We start from the raw sequence: 15,274 nt of genomic DNA, 5'->3' as shown, positions 1-15,274 counted from the left end.
TGGTGAAAAAAATAAGACCTCTAACAACTGTATTTATGACATTTTGATACTTTTTAAGGCTGTACATTTAGACAATTTCAGACTTTTTTAGGACCTGTGGATACCCTGATATTGATTTTAAGGCACATCTATTGCACAGTTATAATAATAATTAATAATAAACTTTATTTATAGAGCACTTTACAAGTTACAAAGTGCTGTACAAGATTAAAACAAATTACAATAAAATGAAATGAGAAAAAAAAGAGAAACCACACAATTTAGAAGAGCACAGTACCAGAAGCTTAACGAAGGAAAGGCTATAAAATCTTAGGGGCTATTAAGAACCAGTATGCTATCAAGAGAGATTTAAAAGAAAATGCAACAAATAAAACCATTAAAACTGAATAAAGATAAAAAGAATCAACAATTTAAAAGAGCACAGCAATAAGAGGATTTACAAAAGAAAGGCTATAAAATCTAAAGCAATATTATAAATAAGTATGTTATCAAGAGAGATTTAAAAGATAACGCCACACAGATAAGGTGATTAAAGAAACAGCCACAGGATTAAGGAAAGGATTTTTTAAACAACCTGAGGGCCTCAGGCTGTGCACAGGCTCATAAGGAGACAAGCTCAATAATATATTGCCTTAGAAGTTAATAGTAGAATCTTAAAATCAATTCTAAAAAAAAAAAAAGGCAACCAATGAAGAGAGGCCAGGACAGGGGTAAAAGTTGGTCAGAAGTCTAGCAGCAGCATTTTGGACTAGTTGCAAGTGGGAAATGGATTTCTGGTTTAAACGTGTAGAGAGCACTGCAGTAGTCCAGACGAGATGAGATGAATGTGTAGAACCTCTGGTGAACCTTCTCCAGATCAGCAAAGGATAGAAAGGACCTAACTTTTGAAATGTTTGGTCAGTTGGTACTGACCAGAAAATTTTGTGACATCAAGGATATCAGCAAGGCAGGATTTAAGGCAATCTAGACTACAATTGGGGGTTTGATCGGGACATACAGTTGTGAATCATCCGCATAACAGTGAAAATGGACGTTATGATTACGGATGACATGGCCCAAAGGGAGCATATCAATTGAAAACAGTAAGGGGCCCAGAATAGACCCTTGAGGAACACCACATGTAAGAGGAGCCGAAGAGGAGGAGGCATCTCCAGCAGCGACAGAGAAGGTTCTGTTTACAAGGTAGGAACGCAATCACAGCTTAAATATTCTGTATTTATTCATGGAAAAGAATCACGCATCCTCTATCTCAGAAACACTCAAACACACTCAAACTAAACCTCACACACACACACACACACACACACATACACAACGCCTCAAACAGAGAGGCGCATCAGAAGCGAAAGCAGCGTGGTGAGGGGGAAGCTGAGCGTGACCGCGGGACAGGCCGGCGCAGCGTTGCCCGGCGAGTCGCAGCGGGCGGCTCGGGGGCCCAGGCAGGCGGCGTGGGCCATGACGTGGGCGATGTAGGTGTTGTCGTTGGTGCCGGTCAGCAGGTGCGCCCACGGGCCCCTGGCGTACACCGCCACGTCCTCGCCGGTGTGGGTCTCCGATGACAGCGGGACGGCCGACTGCTGCACGTAGCCAGTGGCACCTGGGTGTCATACGAGGTGACTTTGTAATGTTTACTGTACACAGGAGGCAATGTGAGTGGGTTTGTGTGTGCTTGTAACAGATAAGAAAGAAGAAAGATAATGGGTCGTTGAGTATAAATAGGAATATACTGAATGGCGGAATGTTAAAGGATAATTCTGGTTATTTTCAACCTGGGCCATGTTTTCTTAGTTTTTGCCATCATGACAATATTATAACTGGAGGAATGTAAAGCTCTGCAGTGAAGTAAGTGATGACATTTTGAACACAATCAGTTGTCATGATGGCAAAAACTAGGAAAATAAGGAATTATCCGGAATTATCCTTTAAACATAAGGAAACCGTAAATTCTAACATGTCAAGAACATAGGAAGTGGGAAAGAATGAATGAAAAAAAAAAGACAAAATATGAATTACAGCATTATGAGGGTGTGCAAAATATGCATAATATGTGTGTGTGTGTGCACTCACTGGTGTTGTGGGCCTTGGGGTTGGTTCTGCTGCTGTTGTGGATGCTGAAGCCGGGTCCGTTCCCATAGAGCAGAGAGGTGTAGGGCAGCTGGTCTGTATCACTGACCACCGGGGCAAAGCCTGACCGAGGAGGAGGAGGAGGAAGAGGAGGAAGAGGAGGAAGAGGAGGAGGAATGGAGGAATATTTGAATTTCCTCTTTAATATACAGTAAAGTACAAGGAAAAGTGAACTCAGGGGTTTTGAAAGAATGAAAGAAGAAGCGACAGATCACCAAATATGTCGGCCCCTCTGTCAGTGTACCCGCCCAGGCTGAGGGTGTGGCCGTGGTCCGCTGTCAGCACCGTCAGAGTCTCCGCCTCATTGGTCAGCCGGGCCGTCCGTCCCAGGGCCTCGTCCAATGAGATTGTGTCGTGGAGGGCCAGCTTGGCCTGGCTCTTGTGGTGGCCCTGGTCTATCCTACCAGCTAAGAACATTAACCAGTATTATTATTATTATTTTTATAACCATTATTTATAGAGCACTTATCAAAACAGAGGTACAAAGAGCTTTAGAAAATAAATAAAAATGTGAGCAAAAAAATATAAATGTATCTAAATATTGGACTTTTATTAAAAGTACGGATATTGGCTAGTCATTGTCATCCACTTATTATATGTTCCTCCTGGAGCACAGCTAGTATTATTTTATTTTCTTACTCAACAGCTTCAGGGTGTGTAACCCCCCCTTAGGAGCAGCTAACCCATCTAACCCACCTGAAAGAATTTCATTAGTATGGCTTTCAGTGGAGAGTTTTAGTGTCCCATGATGGTCTAAATGCTGTTTCAGAGGCTTTTCCACCCTGACAAGAATAAAATTCTGAGGGAAACACTGAATACTTGTAGATTTTTTAAATTTTGTGTGGCAGAAAAATTCTCAAATTTAAAGATACTGGATATGAGCGCAAAATATCAGCTATCAGCAGCTTCAATTCAAAAACACTAGTATCGGTACTGGCCATATTGGTCAAACCCTAGTCATGATATTCAGCTTTGTATTGGTGAAGGTGTGTCCCTGTCCAATCTCTGATAGTGATGACAGACTGATTCACCCTCCACCAGCAGGAAGAATCCCTCAGGGTTTTTCTTCAGGATCTTCACTGCTGTTTCCACCATGTCCGGTAGAGATGGCTCCACGTCCGGGTCTCTGAGCACGTCGAAGCTCATGTCCTTAGGAGCAAACAGGCCTGGGAGAACACACACAGCAGCATTCCCAGCGGTCATAGGTGTTGATTATTCAGTGACAGTTATTTGGAGTTGACAAGTGTTGAGTAGAGAGTTGTTTGTCCGCTCATACAGCTGATCTGGCTGTGGGGCGGCGGTTCAGAACTATATATTGTTCAGTTCATTTGAATGGGTATGGATATATAGAAACACTGGCATAGTGTTTATTTTTTACAGGTTTTCCCAATCACTTACACACTGAAATTGGTCGTATGAACAAAACCTGCAAAACTATTACAGTAGCTACCAAAAAAAAACGACTCTTTCAACACATCTAGAGGCATTATTCACCTGTTTTCACACTAATTTCACAAGTCTCCTCATGAAGCATTGGTAACCTTGTGTTTTCATGTAAAAAGCACTGAAATGCAACATAGAAAACTCCATTTATTGAATAAAAAGGGCCAGAGGGGAGTTCATATGTTTTAGAACAATGGATGGCAACAATGAGAATATAGGCCTTACTTTAGCTGAATACTTTGGAATTATTTTAAGCTTGAAATTTACTGTATTTTTTACTGGTTTCTCCAACGTTTTTGTCTGCTGAAAAATACAGTTTACATTCAGAAGATAAAATCCAAGGTGTTTAATGGAGTAGTTTATGTATTTCATGGCTTTTGTGTGCCATCTGAAGGCAAAGCTTAATTTAGGAGTAGAGTGTTTCATTTTGTATTAGAAGTCTGAGGTTTGGCCAGAGCGCTGTGGCACTTTTTGTGTTTATAGATTTGGGAAAATTGAAGGAAATGGGCGCAAGCATCCGGGAAAAAGTAATAGACTGTATATGTGGAATTTATTCATAGTCACCAGGTCGTATACGTGGTGCGATGGCTCCCTCTAGTGAACATGGGATGGAAAACACCGGAGCTCTTAGTGAGTGCGTGTGTGTGAGAGAGAGAGAGAGGAAGAGGGAGAGAGAGAGAGAGAGCGCTCACCTAATAGGTAGTCTGTGTTTCGGGGATCCACTAGCCTCAGGTCGGTCACATTGCAAACATAGGTGGCATTCTGCAAACACATCCAAACAATCAACAGATGTGCACAGAATGACATTCTATAAATAATTTAAAATCCATCAGCAGGCGGCAGATGCGAACAAATGGCAGTGAAGAAATGTATTCAAAAACCTTTCTGCAGATGTGACTAAATGGCGTTCCTCCAAACACATCCACCCAGACCGTCAGCCATTGTTCATAAACAACCTGATTAAATGTCACATTCCTCTCCGTACTAACCTTGTCCTTTTTCAGCTCCCTCCACTTGTCGATCAAATTCAGCCCGTCCAATCGCTTGCCGCTGTACTGGGTGGTGTTGGGATACTGGGGGTCGGGGGTTCCTTCCGGGGTCATGTACATCCGGCCCCCTCCCATGATGACCTGCAAATGGAACAACACACACATTTAACCCAAGTAATAATCTCTTTTCAAACCAAATGAAAAGTCTCCATCCATAAAGCTTACATTTACATTTTAGGCATTTAGCTGATGCTTTTATCCGTCTTATAATGAGTGAAACAGTAGAACAGGCTTCAATTTGTAGATTTCCAAAAATGACAAGCAACCAACAGAAAGGAATGCAAGGGCCAGGTAATTAGGTATGAGTTTGGTATGGAGATAAGAGCAAAGGAGAGTCATAGAAAGGTTTTTTTGTTTTACTTGAAGAGCCTATCAGAGTAAGTATAGAGGGAATCTATGGGAAAAGAAGCTATGAAGGAAGAGGTATGCCTTGAAGAAATTAGTTTTCAGCTTATAACTAAGTTCATTCTTCAACAACATACAATGCTGATCCGAAAAATGAAAAAAAAAATGTCCACGACCAGGAATGCCCAGTCAGTAAGTTCTCTCAGGGTTCAGCTGAACTAAGATAAACTGAACTGTGCCCGCCGGGTCGCTTACCTGTCCACAATAGCGTGCGCAAATATGCTTTGCAAGGATTACATGGACAGGAATGAGAGGTGCCAGCGCTGCGAGGGCGCCCGGTGACACAAAAATGTCATTTGAAATCCGGCTGCGGCTGACTGTGATACTGTAGCCGAAGCAAAAGGAGGTTAAAGATAAGGCCGTTCCCCGAGGGCTGGACATGTCAGCGGGGAGAGAACGCTTCTTGTAACAAGTCAGATAAGCTGATAAGTGCAGTTTAAAATGGCGGGCCCGGCCCCGGCTAAGGTTACGCAGAGGGTGGATTACAGTTTACAAGGTTTCTGCTCCGCTCTGCTCCCATTGTGCGGAGCGCCGCTAAAGAGGCGGCATCCGGCCTGGGTGTTTTGTAAAGCCGAGGGAAACTGGTTCCTGTAAGAGGTGCTAAGAGATGCAGTGCTGGGTTACAGTGAAAGCTGGATTTGAACACTGAGCTTGGAAGTATAAAGTTCTATCTGATTTTATTTTTAAAACAAAGTTGAGTTATGCACATATTTGTGATCTTTGAATGTTACTTTATGCTTCTGTGGTTTTTCTTTTTCTTTTTAAACGAACCAGGGTTGAATATTTGAAAAGAGAAATCGGTGATGCTCAGTATCTCAGAACCGCACTCCACTCAGGATAGAAACTTCTAACTGTATCAGTACAGCAGCTATGACTCAAAAGGCTTGTGGGCTGTGCAGCAGAACTCTGAAGTGAGCCTGCAGCAAAACCATTAAAATCCACTGCTGAACAAATGTTGAAAGTGAAAATGTGGGAACACTGAGGTGCGGAGGTATTTTTTAGTATTTGCCTAAGCGAAAGTTTGCTGAGCGTACGCGCTCTTTCTGACCGAGCTGCATGTGGGAGCCGTCCAGCTCAACCGCAGTCGTCTATTTTGGGCTCCAGTTGGGGGCTGCTGAGTGTCATATTGACTTCCAGCCTGCGTTTGAACAGAGGAGAGAGCGATGCCCACTCCCCTCCACAGCCCACAGGTTCTGATACAGCCTGAGGAGCTGAACTGGTGACCTTCCTTCGCTGTACCATCCAGGCCATCACCAGCACTGGAACATACAGCATGGGACATAGAGACAGGCTTCAATGATGTCTAGTCCTCAGACAAATGGCAGGGCAACCTTTTGAGCAACCTAGATGGGTAACAGCATTCAAGGAGTTGTTTCTGCAGCTTGAATAGAGTTTTGAAAAGGGTTTGACTGATATGGATTTTTGAAGGCCAATACTGATACCAATATTTGTGGATTGAAGGTGCTGATAGCTGATATTTTGTGCTAATATTCTATATCTTTAAACTTGATCATTTTAATGCAAAAAAAATACAAGTATTCAGAGTTTCCCATGAATTTTATTCCTGTCAGGGTGGAAAGTCTCTTAAAAAAGAGACCATGGGACACTAAAATTCTCCACTGAAACTAATGCTGCTATTACTGCCAGTATTACTGCTACTGCTACTATTACTGTTACTGCTATGCTACTACTACTACTAGTATTACTGCTGCTACTATGACTATTGCGACTATTACTAATGCAACTATTGCTACTACTACTATGACTACGACTTGTATTACTACCACTACTACAACTATCACTACTACTACTATTACTGCTGCTATTACTGCTATTACTACCACCACTATGACTACTATTGCTATTACTACTACTACTATCAGGGGCGTCACTTCGTGTTGAAAAGTGGTGGGGACATAAGGGCTCAGATGAAAAAACATTTTTTAAACAGTATTCAATATGCGATTTTAGGCAATGTAATGGGGGATTGGTATGAGGTCAGAGTAGATAATTACGACGAGAAAAAAATTGCATAACGGTGCATCAAAAGGGCATAGCCTAGGCTACTACAGAGTTGACAATATGAAAATACTCAGCATAAAACGCACAACGTCGACCGCACAAGTACAGTCATCATATGCATCACATCCACAGCTGCAACTCCATGTCAATCAAACAATGCCAATATCACATCTACTGTAGAAAGCACCAGTGCATGTCAGTCAGCCCAGCGATAACAATATCCAATATCACTGCCCTAAAATATGACAAGGTAGAAACAACTGAAGGAATAACGTTAACAACGTTAGCGAAAGATAATAAATCACCCTTATCTTTAGATGGTAAGTTAAACTGCTTTGTTGTTTCGATGCTGCATACTTTTTTTTTTAGAGAAACAGAGAGTTCACAAGAGTTCATGAGTCAAGTTCAACCAATCATGACTCATTCTAAGCATAAGGTTTAAATATCGATATGTGAGAACATTAATTAAACTGGAGCAGGGATTAGATTATTTCTATTTATTTATCCATATTAATTTTAAAACAAACTCAAATCATTGATTTGATGTTTTATTCATTCTTTTAAAATTCCACACCATTAATTCATACATTTCACACAATTAAACTCAAATACCACTCCTGTCAATCTCCTCCACAAAGCGTTCTCATTTGTTAGTTAACATTTCATGGTGCAAGATGTTTTTCAGAACATTTTTAACAAATTATGCTTTTAAAAAGTGATGGGGACAAAATCGGCCGTTCCAAAAAGTGGTGGGGACATGGCCCCAGCGTCCCCAGTGTAAATGACACCTATGACTACTATTATTATTACTGCTACTACTATTATTATTACTACTACTACTACTATTACTATGACTGCTACTATTACTGCTACAACTATCACTACTACTACTACTACTACTGCTAAAAAAAAACATGTTCCTGTATACTAGAATCAGATCAAAACGTCCCATTATAATCAGTTCAAATTAAAGTATTCGCATAGACAACCAGTGTAATATTGATCAATTTGACAATAAATATGTATAAATATCAGAGGTGGATGACACTGCCTGGTTCATTTATCAGCCCATCAGCCTGATATATCAGCAAACTGTTGACCCTGTGACTAACTTTGCTACAGCTGGAAGCACTGCCTACAAACAAACAACCTCCACCCGAGACATTTCTTCCCATGGGATGGATCTCTTTAAGCCGTATGTAGGCTTGATCCCTATCAGTGGAGGCGGCTTTGTGTGCGTTACCGTTCCCATACCTCGATGTCAGGGATGTTGTGGACCAGCTGGTAAGCCAGGTCGGTGCAGCCCTGCTGGCGGGCCTCTGCGCTCATGCTGCTGTCTGCGTACCACCAGCGGGTCACCACATGGCCGTAGCTCACGGCCGGGGTGGCGTGCTGCACCCGGGTGGTGGTGACCAGGCCCACAGATTTACCTGGCCCAGGGAGAGAGAGAGAGGGAGAGAGAGAGAGAGAGAGAGAGCAAGAGAGAGAGAGAGAGAGAAGCACCGACAGAGAGAAGGAGGAAATTAGGGATGAGAAATTCCAATGAGGAGAGGAAAAGGGGAATAGGGAGTAGATGCTTGGTAGCAAATACCTGATAGAATGTTTATTTAAAGTGAGTCTAGTTCAGCTTATTTCAGTTCAATGCAATTCAGTTCAGTTCAGTTCAGATAAGATACGATTAAATTAAATTAAATTCAGTTCAATTCAGCTCAATTTTATTCCAATATGCTTTATGAACAGTAAAGAACCCTATGCTTCCAAAGCAATATAGTATCAATCATTTCTGTCATCCCCCATCCAAGAAAACTTTTCTGTTTGACAGAAAAAAAAATCCAAAATCCAAACAAAATGTTTGCCTCCAAAGTAATTTTTTTGTGCTGTGGCACTTAGGCTGTGGAGAGAAACCAAGCGGAATCAACTGACCAATCAGCACAGAGCTGTCGCTGCTTCTGTGTATTTTTATATGTCACTCTCTTTAATGCTAGAAAGGAAAAATGTAGCTACTCTAGGAGGCCGATGGATGTTCCAAAAAAACATCTTTATTGGTACATAAAACCTTTCATCATGAGTGACATGACAAAGAGACAGTTTCCCTTCCTCTCTTTAATGCTGACAGCTGTAGTGTGTGTGTGTGTGTGTGTGTGTGTGCATACCAGCGTCTTTGGCCCAGCGCAGTATGGAGGTGACCTCGTTGCCCTTGGTGGTGTTGCACTGGTCGTGGACGGCCTGGGCGCTCAGCCCCGCCAGAAACTTGTTGGTTTTCACCCCGCAGAGGAAGGCAGTGGCTGTGCAGGCGCTGTCTGGAACCTGAGCATCTGTACAGTATGTCTGCAACCAGCACACAGCCAGCAGCTTTATACTCAGAATAACTATCAAAATAAATAAAAATAATAAAAACTAGAAAATTTGACAGGCTGTGTAGACTGTTGAAATCCACTGTATGTTATAGGGTTGAACAGATATGGGTTTTTAAATTGTATATACTGTATAATAAATATAAATTATAATATAATATAATATAATATAATATAATATAATATAATAATAACAGATAATAATTAAACAATAATAGATCATTAAATAGCAAGAATACGCATGTATTATTATTTATTTGCATTTTTGCACTGTCTCTATAGTTTTTATATTATGTACATTACCTCTATTTTTTTTTTATCTTATTACCTCTTCTCTTTTATTATCTTCCTCTACTTGTTTTTTCCTTGCTACTGTTCTGCCAGTTGCTGCTGTGGCACCTGAATTTCCCCAAGGGGATTAATAAAGTGCTATCTTATCTTAGTATAAAAAAAATAACTATATAATATGTTTTGGATTGAAGCTGCCGATAGCTGCTATTTTGTGCCGATATTCAATATCTTTATATTTGACCATGTTCATGTCAAAATGTCCAAAAAAGTACACAGGTATTAAGTATTCAGTGTTTTGAATTGTATCCTCGTCAGGGTGGAAAAGCGTCTGAAACAGCATCATGGGACACTAAAACCCAAGAAAATAATCATAACATTAATTCACACTTGTGTGGAATGTGATCAAAATGTCACATTTAAATCATCGGTTCAGGTTAAGGTGGCTGATTTCTATTTTATATTTTTTAGTTTTATTTATTTTTGATAAAGGCGAATATATATCCCGTATATCAGTCTAACTCTCATCTGTTGTGAACACCACATAGGAAAAAAACATCCAAATATGTTTCGAATAAATATTTTTTGTATAATGTGAAATGTGTTATTTTTCCATATGGGTATAAAATCTACCATAAGAAATATGTGAATACCTTAACCAGTCCACTGTAGGGGAAATTGTCCATGTTCAAGCTGTATTCCTCTCCCAGTCCGCCGGCCAGCTGGCCTCTCAGTATCCTGGAGGCGGTGACTGTAGACAGACCCATACCTACACACGCACAGTTTTATTCCACTATAATTTCAATCACTAGAAGTTAACACAGTGGGGTTTCACTGTATCCACTGTGCCTATCAACCCACACTACAGCATAGACAGCTATACAGGAATGTAGTGGAGGATAAACCCACCTAAATTCAGTTAACACATTTTTATTTGGTTTTATGAATTGTGTATCCACCTTTTAAGGCCGATGTGAGACTTTATGATATCAATTAATAGTATATATCATAATTAGCAGTATTAAAGGATGTAACCTATATGAGGATAGGGGTCTTTTATGGGAAAAATGCATAAATGCTTCTCTGAAAATATAACAGATTTTTGTAAATATGTTATTTTTCTTTATGTTGATCACTGACAGAAGGTCAGAGCTTACCCACCGTTTTATTTACCACTACATCACTCCAGTTATATAATTCTCAACAAAGTCATATCCAACAATAATGGGTCAAATCTGATCAAATAGGAGGTAATGTGAATATTTGGGGCTCCTTGACAAGAAAAAGTGTGGGAACCCCTGCTACAGGGTACAAAATATTCAGCAATACCACACTGTTCTCGATGTTTTCTACCAGGAATATCATGGACGCGTTCAAGTCATCAGTGCTTTCAGTCTATTCTGTGAACGCCTTGAATGGAAACCAGTGACACCAGTGAGTCCAGCGGTCTCACCGTCTCCAATGAAGAGAATGATGTTCTTGGCTGTGGTCCTGGACTGGGTTTGGGCCTGCCGTCTGGACAGAAAGTCACTGGCCGCATCGTGCCAGAACTGAGGATCCTTCTCTGAACAAGAGGAAGAAAAAATATAACTTATCCAAGAGGGCAAAAACTGACACCAATTAAAAAAATATACTGTATATAACTAATTCTATGTGGAGAAGTTTCCTCCTGGTTGCATGTGCATGATGAAATCCTACGGCTGAACCTTGCAAAAAGTACAAAGAAAAAAAAGCATGATTTTAAATTGTAAAATTGTAAATTGAATATATTTGATAAGGTGAAGAGACAGTGAACACTGTAAATTCCCATATTTGTTTTTTTCATATTCCTCTAATTTGTTGTATATTGCATTTTTATTGATATTTGTTATTTTACAGTGCATAAAGTTCACATCTATTTTTCTTTGTTTAATTCACTACTTATTTGTCTCAGTATGTTCCGGTATTTTGCACACCCTCACAATCCTGCAACAAATTTTTTCATAAATGTCTACTTAATGTATTCTGGTGCTGAAATTGTCTTGTTGCATAATATTTAAATATTATTTATATATTATGCAATATATTTTGCTCTACTCTTTTATTCTATTTTTTTTTTTTTATTACTACTCTTTGCTGCTTCAACAATCCAATTTTCCATTTCGGATCATTAAAGGTTCACCTTAGCTTAAAAAAAAGAAAAAAAGAAACAGTGCTAGTAGATAGTGTAATTGAGTGAATCTCCACTCACCTCTCTCTGGCACAGTGGCCAGGTGTACTGGACAGAGCAGTAGATGGACACAGCAGCCTCCCAGCAGAGCGGCCATGATGCCCGACCCTGCCATGCTGACCGCCATGTTCTGTCCGTCCACTGGCTCCGCACCTCCATTTAAACACATCATTCCACTTGAGTGCGTGCAAGTGGGCCTACACCGGCCTGCTGTGTGCATAGTGACAGCCGGACAACATCGGACTCCATTGAAAGAAGCTGAAACTTAATGCAGCATCGCAAACCAGATTTAGACACGTACAGGTACAGTGGATGAAATTACAGTGGCTTTATACAAAGCCCCAAATTACCATGGAGTAACAAAATGATATAGTGCTAAAGGATTCAAATCACTTCGCAATGTGGCACGATGCAGATGTCTAATTGCACCATATGTGTGGAAAAAAAACACGAACCACAATGGGGGGACGATACCAAAGGATCAATTCCCATATAATATATAGTCAGCTGAAAGGAAACGACTGCAGCTTTCAGCTTTCCAGAAGCCCTGTTGTGTTTGTCGCTGTTCCAAGACCAGCGCAGCTCTAGGCTGTTTGTCCATCGCAAACTTAGCCAACTAATTATTTAGCCAAACACTGGAGTTACAAGGATGACCTAACATGAGAAGGCTTATGTTCTGGAGTTCCCCAAGAAGTCCAGCTCTGCTTTTCTTTCAGTGTTGAAGCCCAGTCTGTGGGAAAACAGGCACACTAACATCTTTCAGTCAAAGGAAGCTGCACATCCAAATGGCAGTGAGAGGTAACCGTTTGAAAAAATGTACTTTAATACCCAGAAATCCTGCAAGGCGAGGTCAGTAAACTGCACACAGCACACTCATGTTTACCAAAGGATGCCAGTGGGATGAGAGAGGATCTAATGTTGGTGAGCCCAGCTTTGGATTTCACTCTTAAGTTTCAATTCGTCCTGTGGGCAGAGACAAGTAACCATGAACACCGTAACACCGGAATTTCACTTAGGCAAATAGGGAGAACCTACAGTGTCTCAGTTAGTGGGGATGGGACGCTCTTCTCTGTTGCAGCCCCACTTTGTGATTTAGGCTGACAAGAAGATGAATTTGTACATAAAATTCTTGCCTAGTGCAGCTTTAAGTGAGATGATTTACAACACAATCAGCACAGATAGACCTCAGACTGCATATCGCCACCTTATTTTCAATGCGTCCCCCTCACCAAGTATTAATGGTAGCAGAATTAAACATATTAAATCCATCCAGCCTATAGAGACAGATTGGGTTTAATGCGATGACAGTAGTTACTTTCTGATCCCTCGGCTACATGAAAACAAAACCATGCGAGAGAACAGGAGCCGAGCGACAGACAATAAAACCACACCGGTGCAATTTCTCAGCAGCAGATACACACAGCTCCGCTTCCTCATACCAGCAGACAATCACCGCACAGCAGAGGTGCTGAGCTCCATTGTGAGGCCGAACAGAGGAAAAGGTGCATGAGGGGTCAGAGAGGCTAAATCCCACGTCGATGTGAAACCCGGCCCCCGTAATCTGCCGTCACAAAAGTATCACAAGTGTCGCTTTTTCTTTATTTGCAATGTTCTTTATTATCTTTTCCAGTTTTTGGATGTGAAAAGAGGCATTAATTTTCTTTAATTAAATATCTTTTTAATAAAGTAAAGCAAAAAAGTATTTACAAATTTTCAATTAAATCGTAATCAATGACTCGGGGTGGGGGGGGGGGGTGGGGGGGGTGGGGTGGATAATTACAAGCACCTTCTGCCAGCTGAGGAGAGAAAAATATAAATACAGGGAAAAACTGCCACTTTGTTTCAGAGAAGGGGGGAGGGGGGGGGATTACATGGCATTACATTAGCATTTTTTATCTTTGAAACAAAAAAAAAGAAAGAAAAAAAAAAAGAAAAGAAAAATCCATCATATATATTTACAGAACTCTCCTGAAATGCATTTCCACTCATGGAAGCAGAAAAGGCCTTAGGATCTGTACTGTTAAACTTGACTCGTTTATTTTTTTTTCCTTAAATTCCATTTTCTTAAAGTTGATTTTTCTCTATATACTTTTTTTTTTCTTCAAGTTTCCATAATGATATTTTATCTTTTTAAAATCTGTTAGCGGGCTTTGCGGGAGGGCTCGGCCGCGTCGCCCTCGCCCTCGCTCTCCCTTTTCCCAGCCCGGGTATGTTTTTTTTTTTTTTTTTTTTTTTTTTTGTTGTGTTTGAAGCGCAGGAGAAAAAAGTAAAAACAGACACACATCAGAGGATCGGGGGGGGGGGCGGGAAGCATTGTCATCCCCCCCAGCAGCAAAAAGGTCAATGTCCGTCGCCCCTCTTCTTCTTCTTCTTCTCCCTCCGTGACACCGTCCTCGTAAAAGTCTACGTGAAATCCTCAGGAGTCCCGTCTGAAATGTCCTTTAGACAGCTCTCGCCATGTCCGCTTTTCTTTGTATTTTCTCGATTTTATTATAAAAACGCACACTCCAATCATCCGACACCCGGGGAAAAGGAAAAGCTAAGCCACCTGCACGAGCCGCACGTGACGCCGCCATGATGCGAGGATGAAAGTCGTCAAAAAATATAGATGTGAACAGCCTCTTTAAAGTTCATCTGTTTGGGGACTTTTTTTTTTTTTTTTTTTCCTTTTTTCTGTCAGTAAGCAAAAATGTCTTGAATAGTGTTGCCGTGGCGAGGAGGAAGCCATTTTAAAACAGGAGATAAAACCTCAAAAAACACTGAAGGAAACGGCATCATCATCCCCCGACGGCTTGTAACGCTTCTCGGCATTCTCTCTCTCTTTCTCTCTCTCTCTCTCTCGCTCATCTATTCTCTCAGTTGAATCATTTGATTTCATTTAGTTCAAAAAGACATTCGGTAGCGCGAGAAAAAAAAAAAAAAAATAAGGAAGAAAATAAAACAAAAAAAAATAATAATATGATCGAACGTTCGATCCATGATACAATCTCTCCCAGTTGAAGAATTTTTTTCTTGCTTTTTTTTTTTCTCTGTTTATGCAGAAGGATTTTGCTGATTCAGAGTTCCCCTGAATCATCCACGAAAACATTCGGTCTTCCCCCGCCGGATCCCGCTCGATCCGCCGGTCCCTCCCGGCGGTGCGGGGGGAGGTGGAGGGTGGGGGTCCTAGCTGTTGTCGGACTCGTCCTCGTCCTCGGCCTCGCGCAGCCAGGTGAAGAAGGCGGTGACGGACTTGAGGGCCACGCCCTTGCCCTGCTGCTCGGCGGGGTCTTTGCTGGACTCCCACTTGTAGAAGGCCTCCTCTTTGATCACGTCCTCGTCGTAGAGCGTGTCGAAGAACATCCGCAGCAGGTCTGGTGGAGGGAGGGGAGATGGGTAAA

The 15,274-nt window shown here is 41.3% G+C and overlaps 2 protein-coding genes across 6 annotated transcripts in view; both read right to left on the bottom strand.

Annotated features, from left to right (window-relative positions):
- Positions 1 to 1,319: 1,319 nt before the first annotated feature.
- Positions 1,320 to 12,063, bottom strand: LOC139666959 (alkaline phosphatase-like). The gene is made up of 12 exons (XM_071546316.1): positions 11,916 to 12,063; positions 11,584 to 11,641; positions 11,139 to 11,251; positions 10,339 to 10,454; positions 9,197 to 9,371; positions 8,298 to 8,473; positions 4,557 to 4,697; positions 4,260 to 4,329; positions 3,156 to 3,290; positions 2,340 to 2,531; positions 2,068 to 2,187; positions 1,320 to 1,597 (listed from the first exon to the last, which is right to left on the bottom strand). Exons 1-12 carry the CDS (start codon positions 12,061 to 12,063, stop codon positions 1,320 to 1,322), a joined length of 1,722 nt encoding a protein of 573 aa, XP_071402417.1.
- A 1,237-nt stretch (positions 12,064 to 13,300) lies between these two features.
- The window catches only part of LOC139666960 (eukaryotic translation initiation factor 4 gamma 1), a 42,574-nt gene continuing 40,600 nt past the window's right edge, over positions 13,301 to 15,274 (bottom strand). For 4 of the 5 annotated variants that reach the window (XM_071546317.1, XM_071546318.1, XM_071546319.1 and 1 more), the window contains one exon: positions 13,301 to 15,247. In XM_071546317.1, coding sequence (XP_071402418.1) covers positions 15,060 to 15,247 — 188 coding nt within the window. In that variant the 3' untranslated portion in view covers positions 13,301 to 15,059. The remainder of the gene's footprint in view (positions 15,248 to 15,274) is intronic. The other variant, XM_071546321.1, reaches the window with a different exon arrangement.

The sequence above is a fragment of the Centroberyx affinis genome, unplaced genomic scaffold (genome assembly GCF_046629955.1).
Source record: "Centroberyx affinis isolate AG114_WGS23_722 - 3 ecotype Tasmania unplaced genomic scaffold, CSIRO-AGI_Caff_v1 ptg005216l_1, whole genome shotgun sequence".
NCBI classification, from domain to species: Eukaryota; Metazoa; Chordata; class Actinopteri; order Beryciformes; family Berycidae; genus Centroberyx; species Centroberyx affinis.
This window is presented reverse-complemented; position numbering and strand designations above follow the sequence as displayed.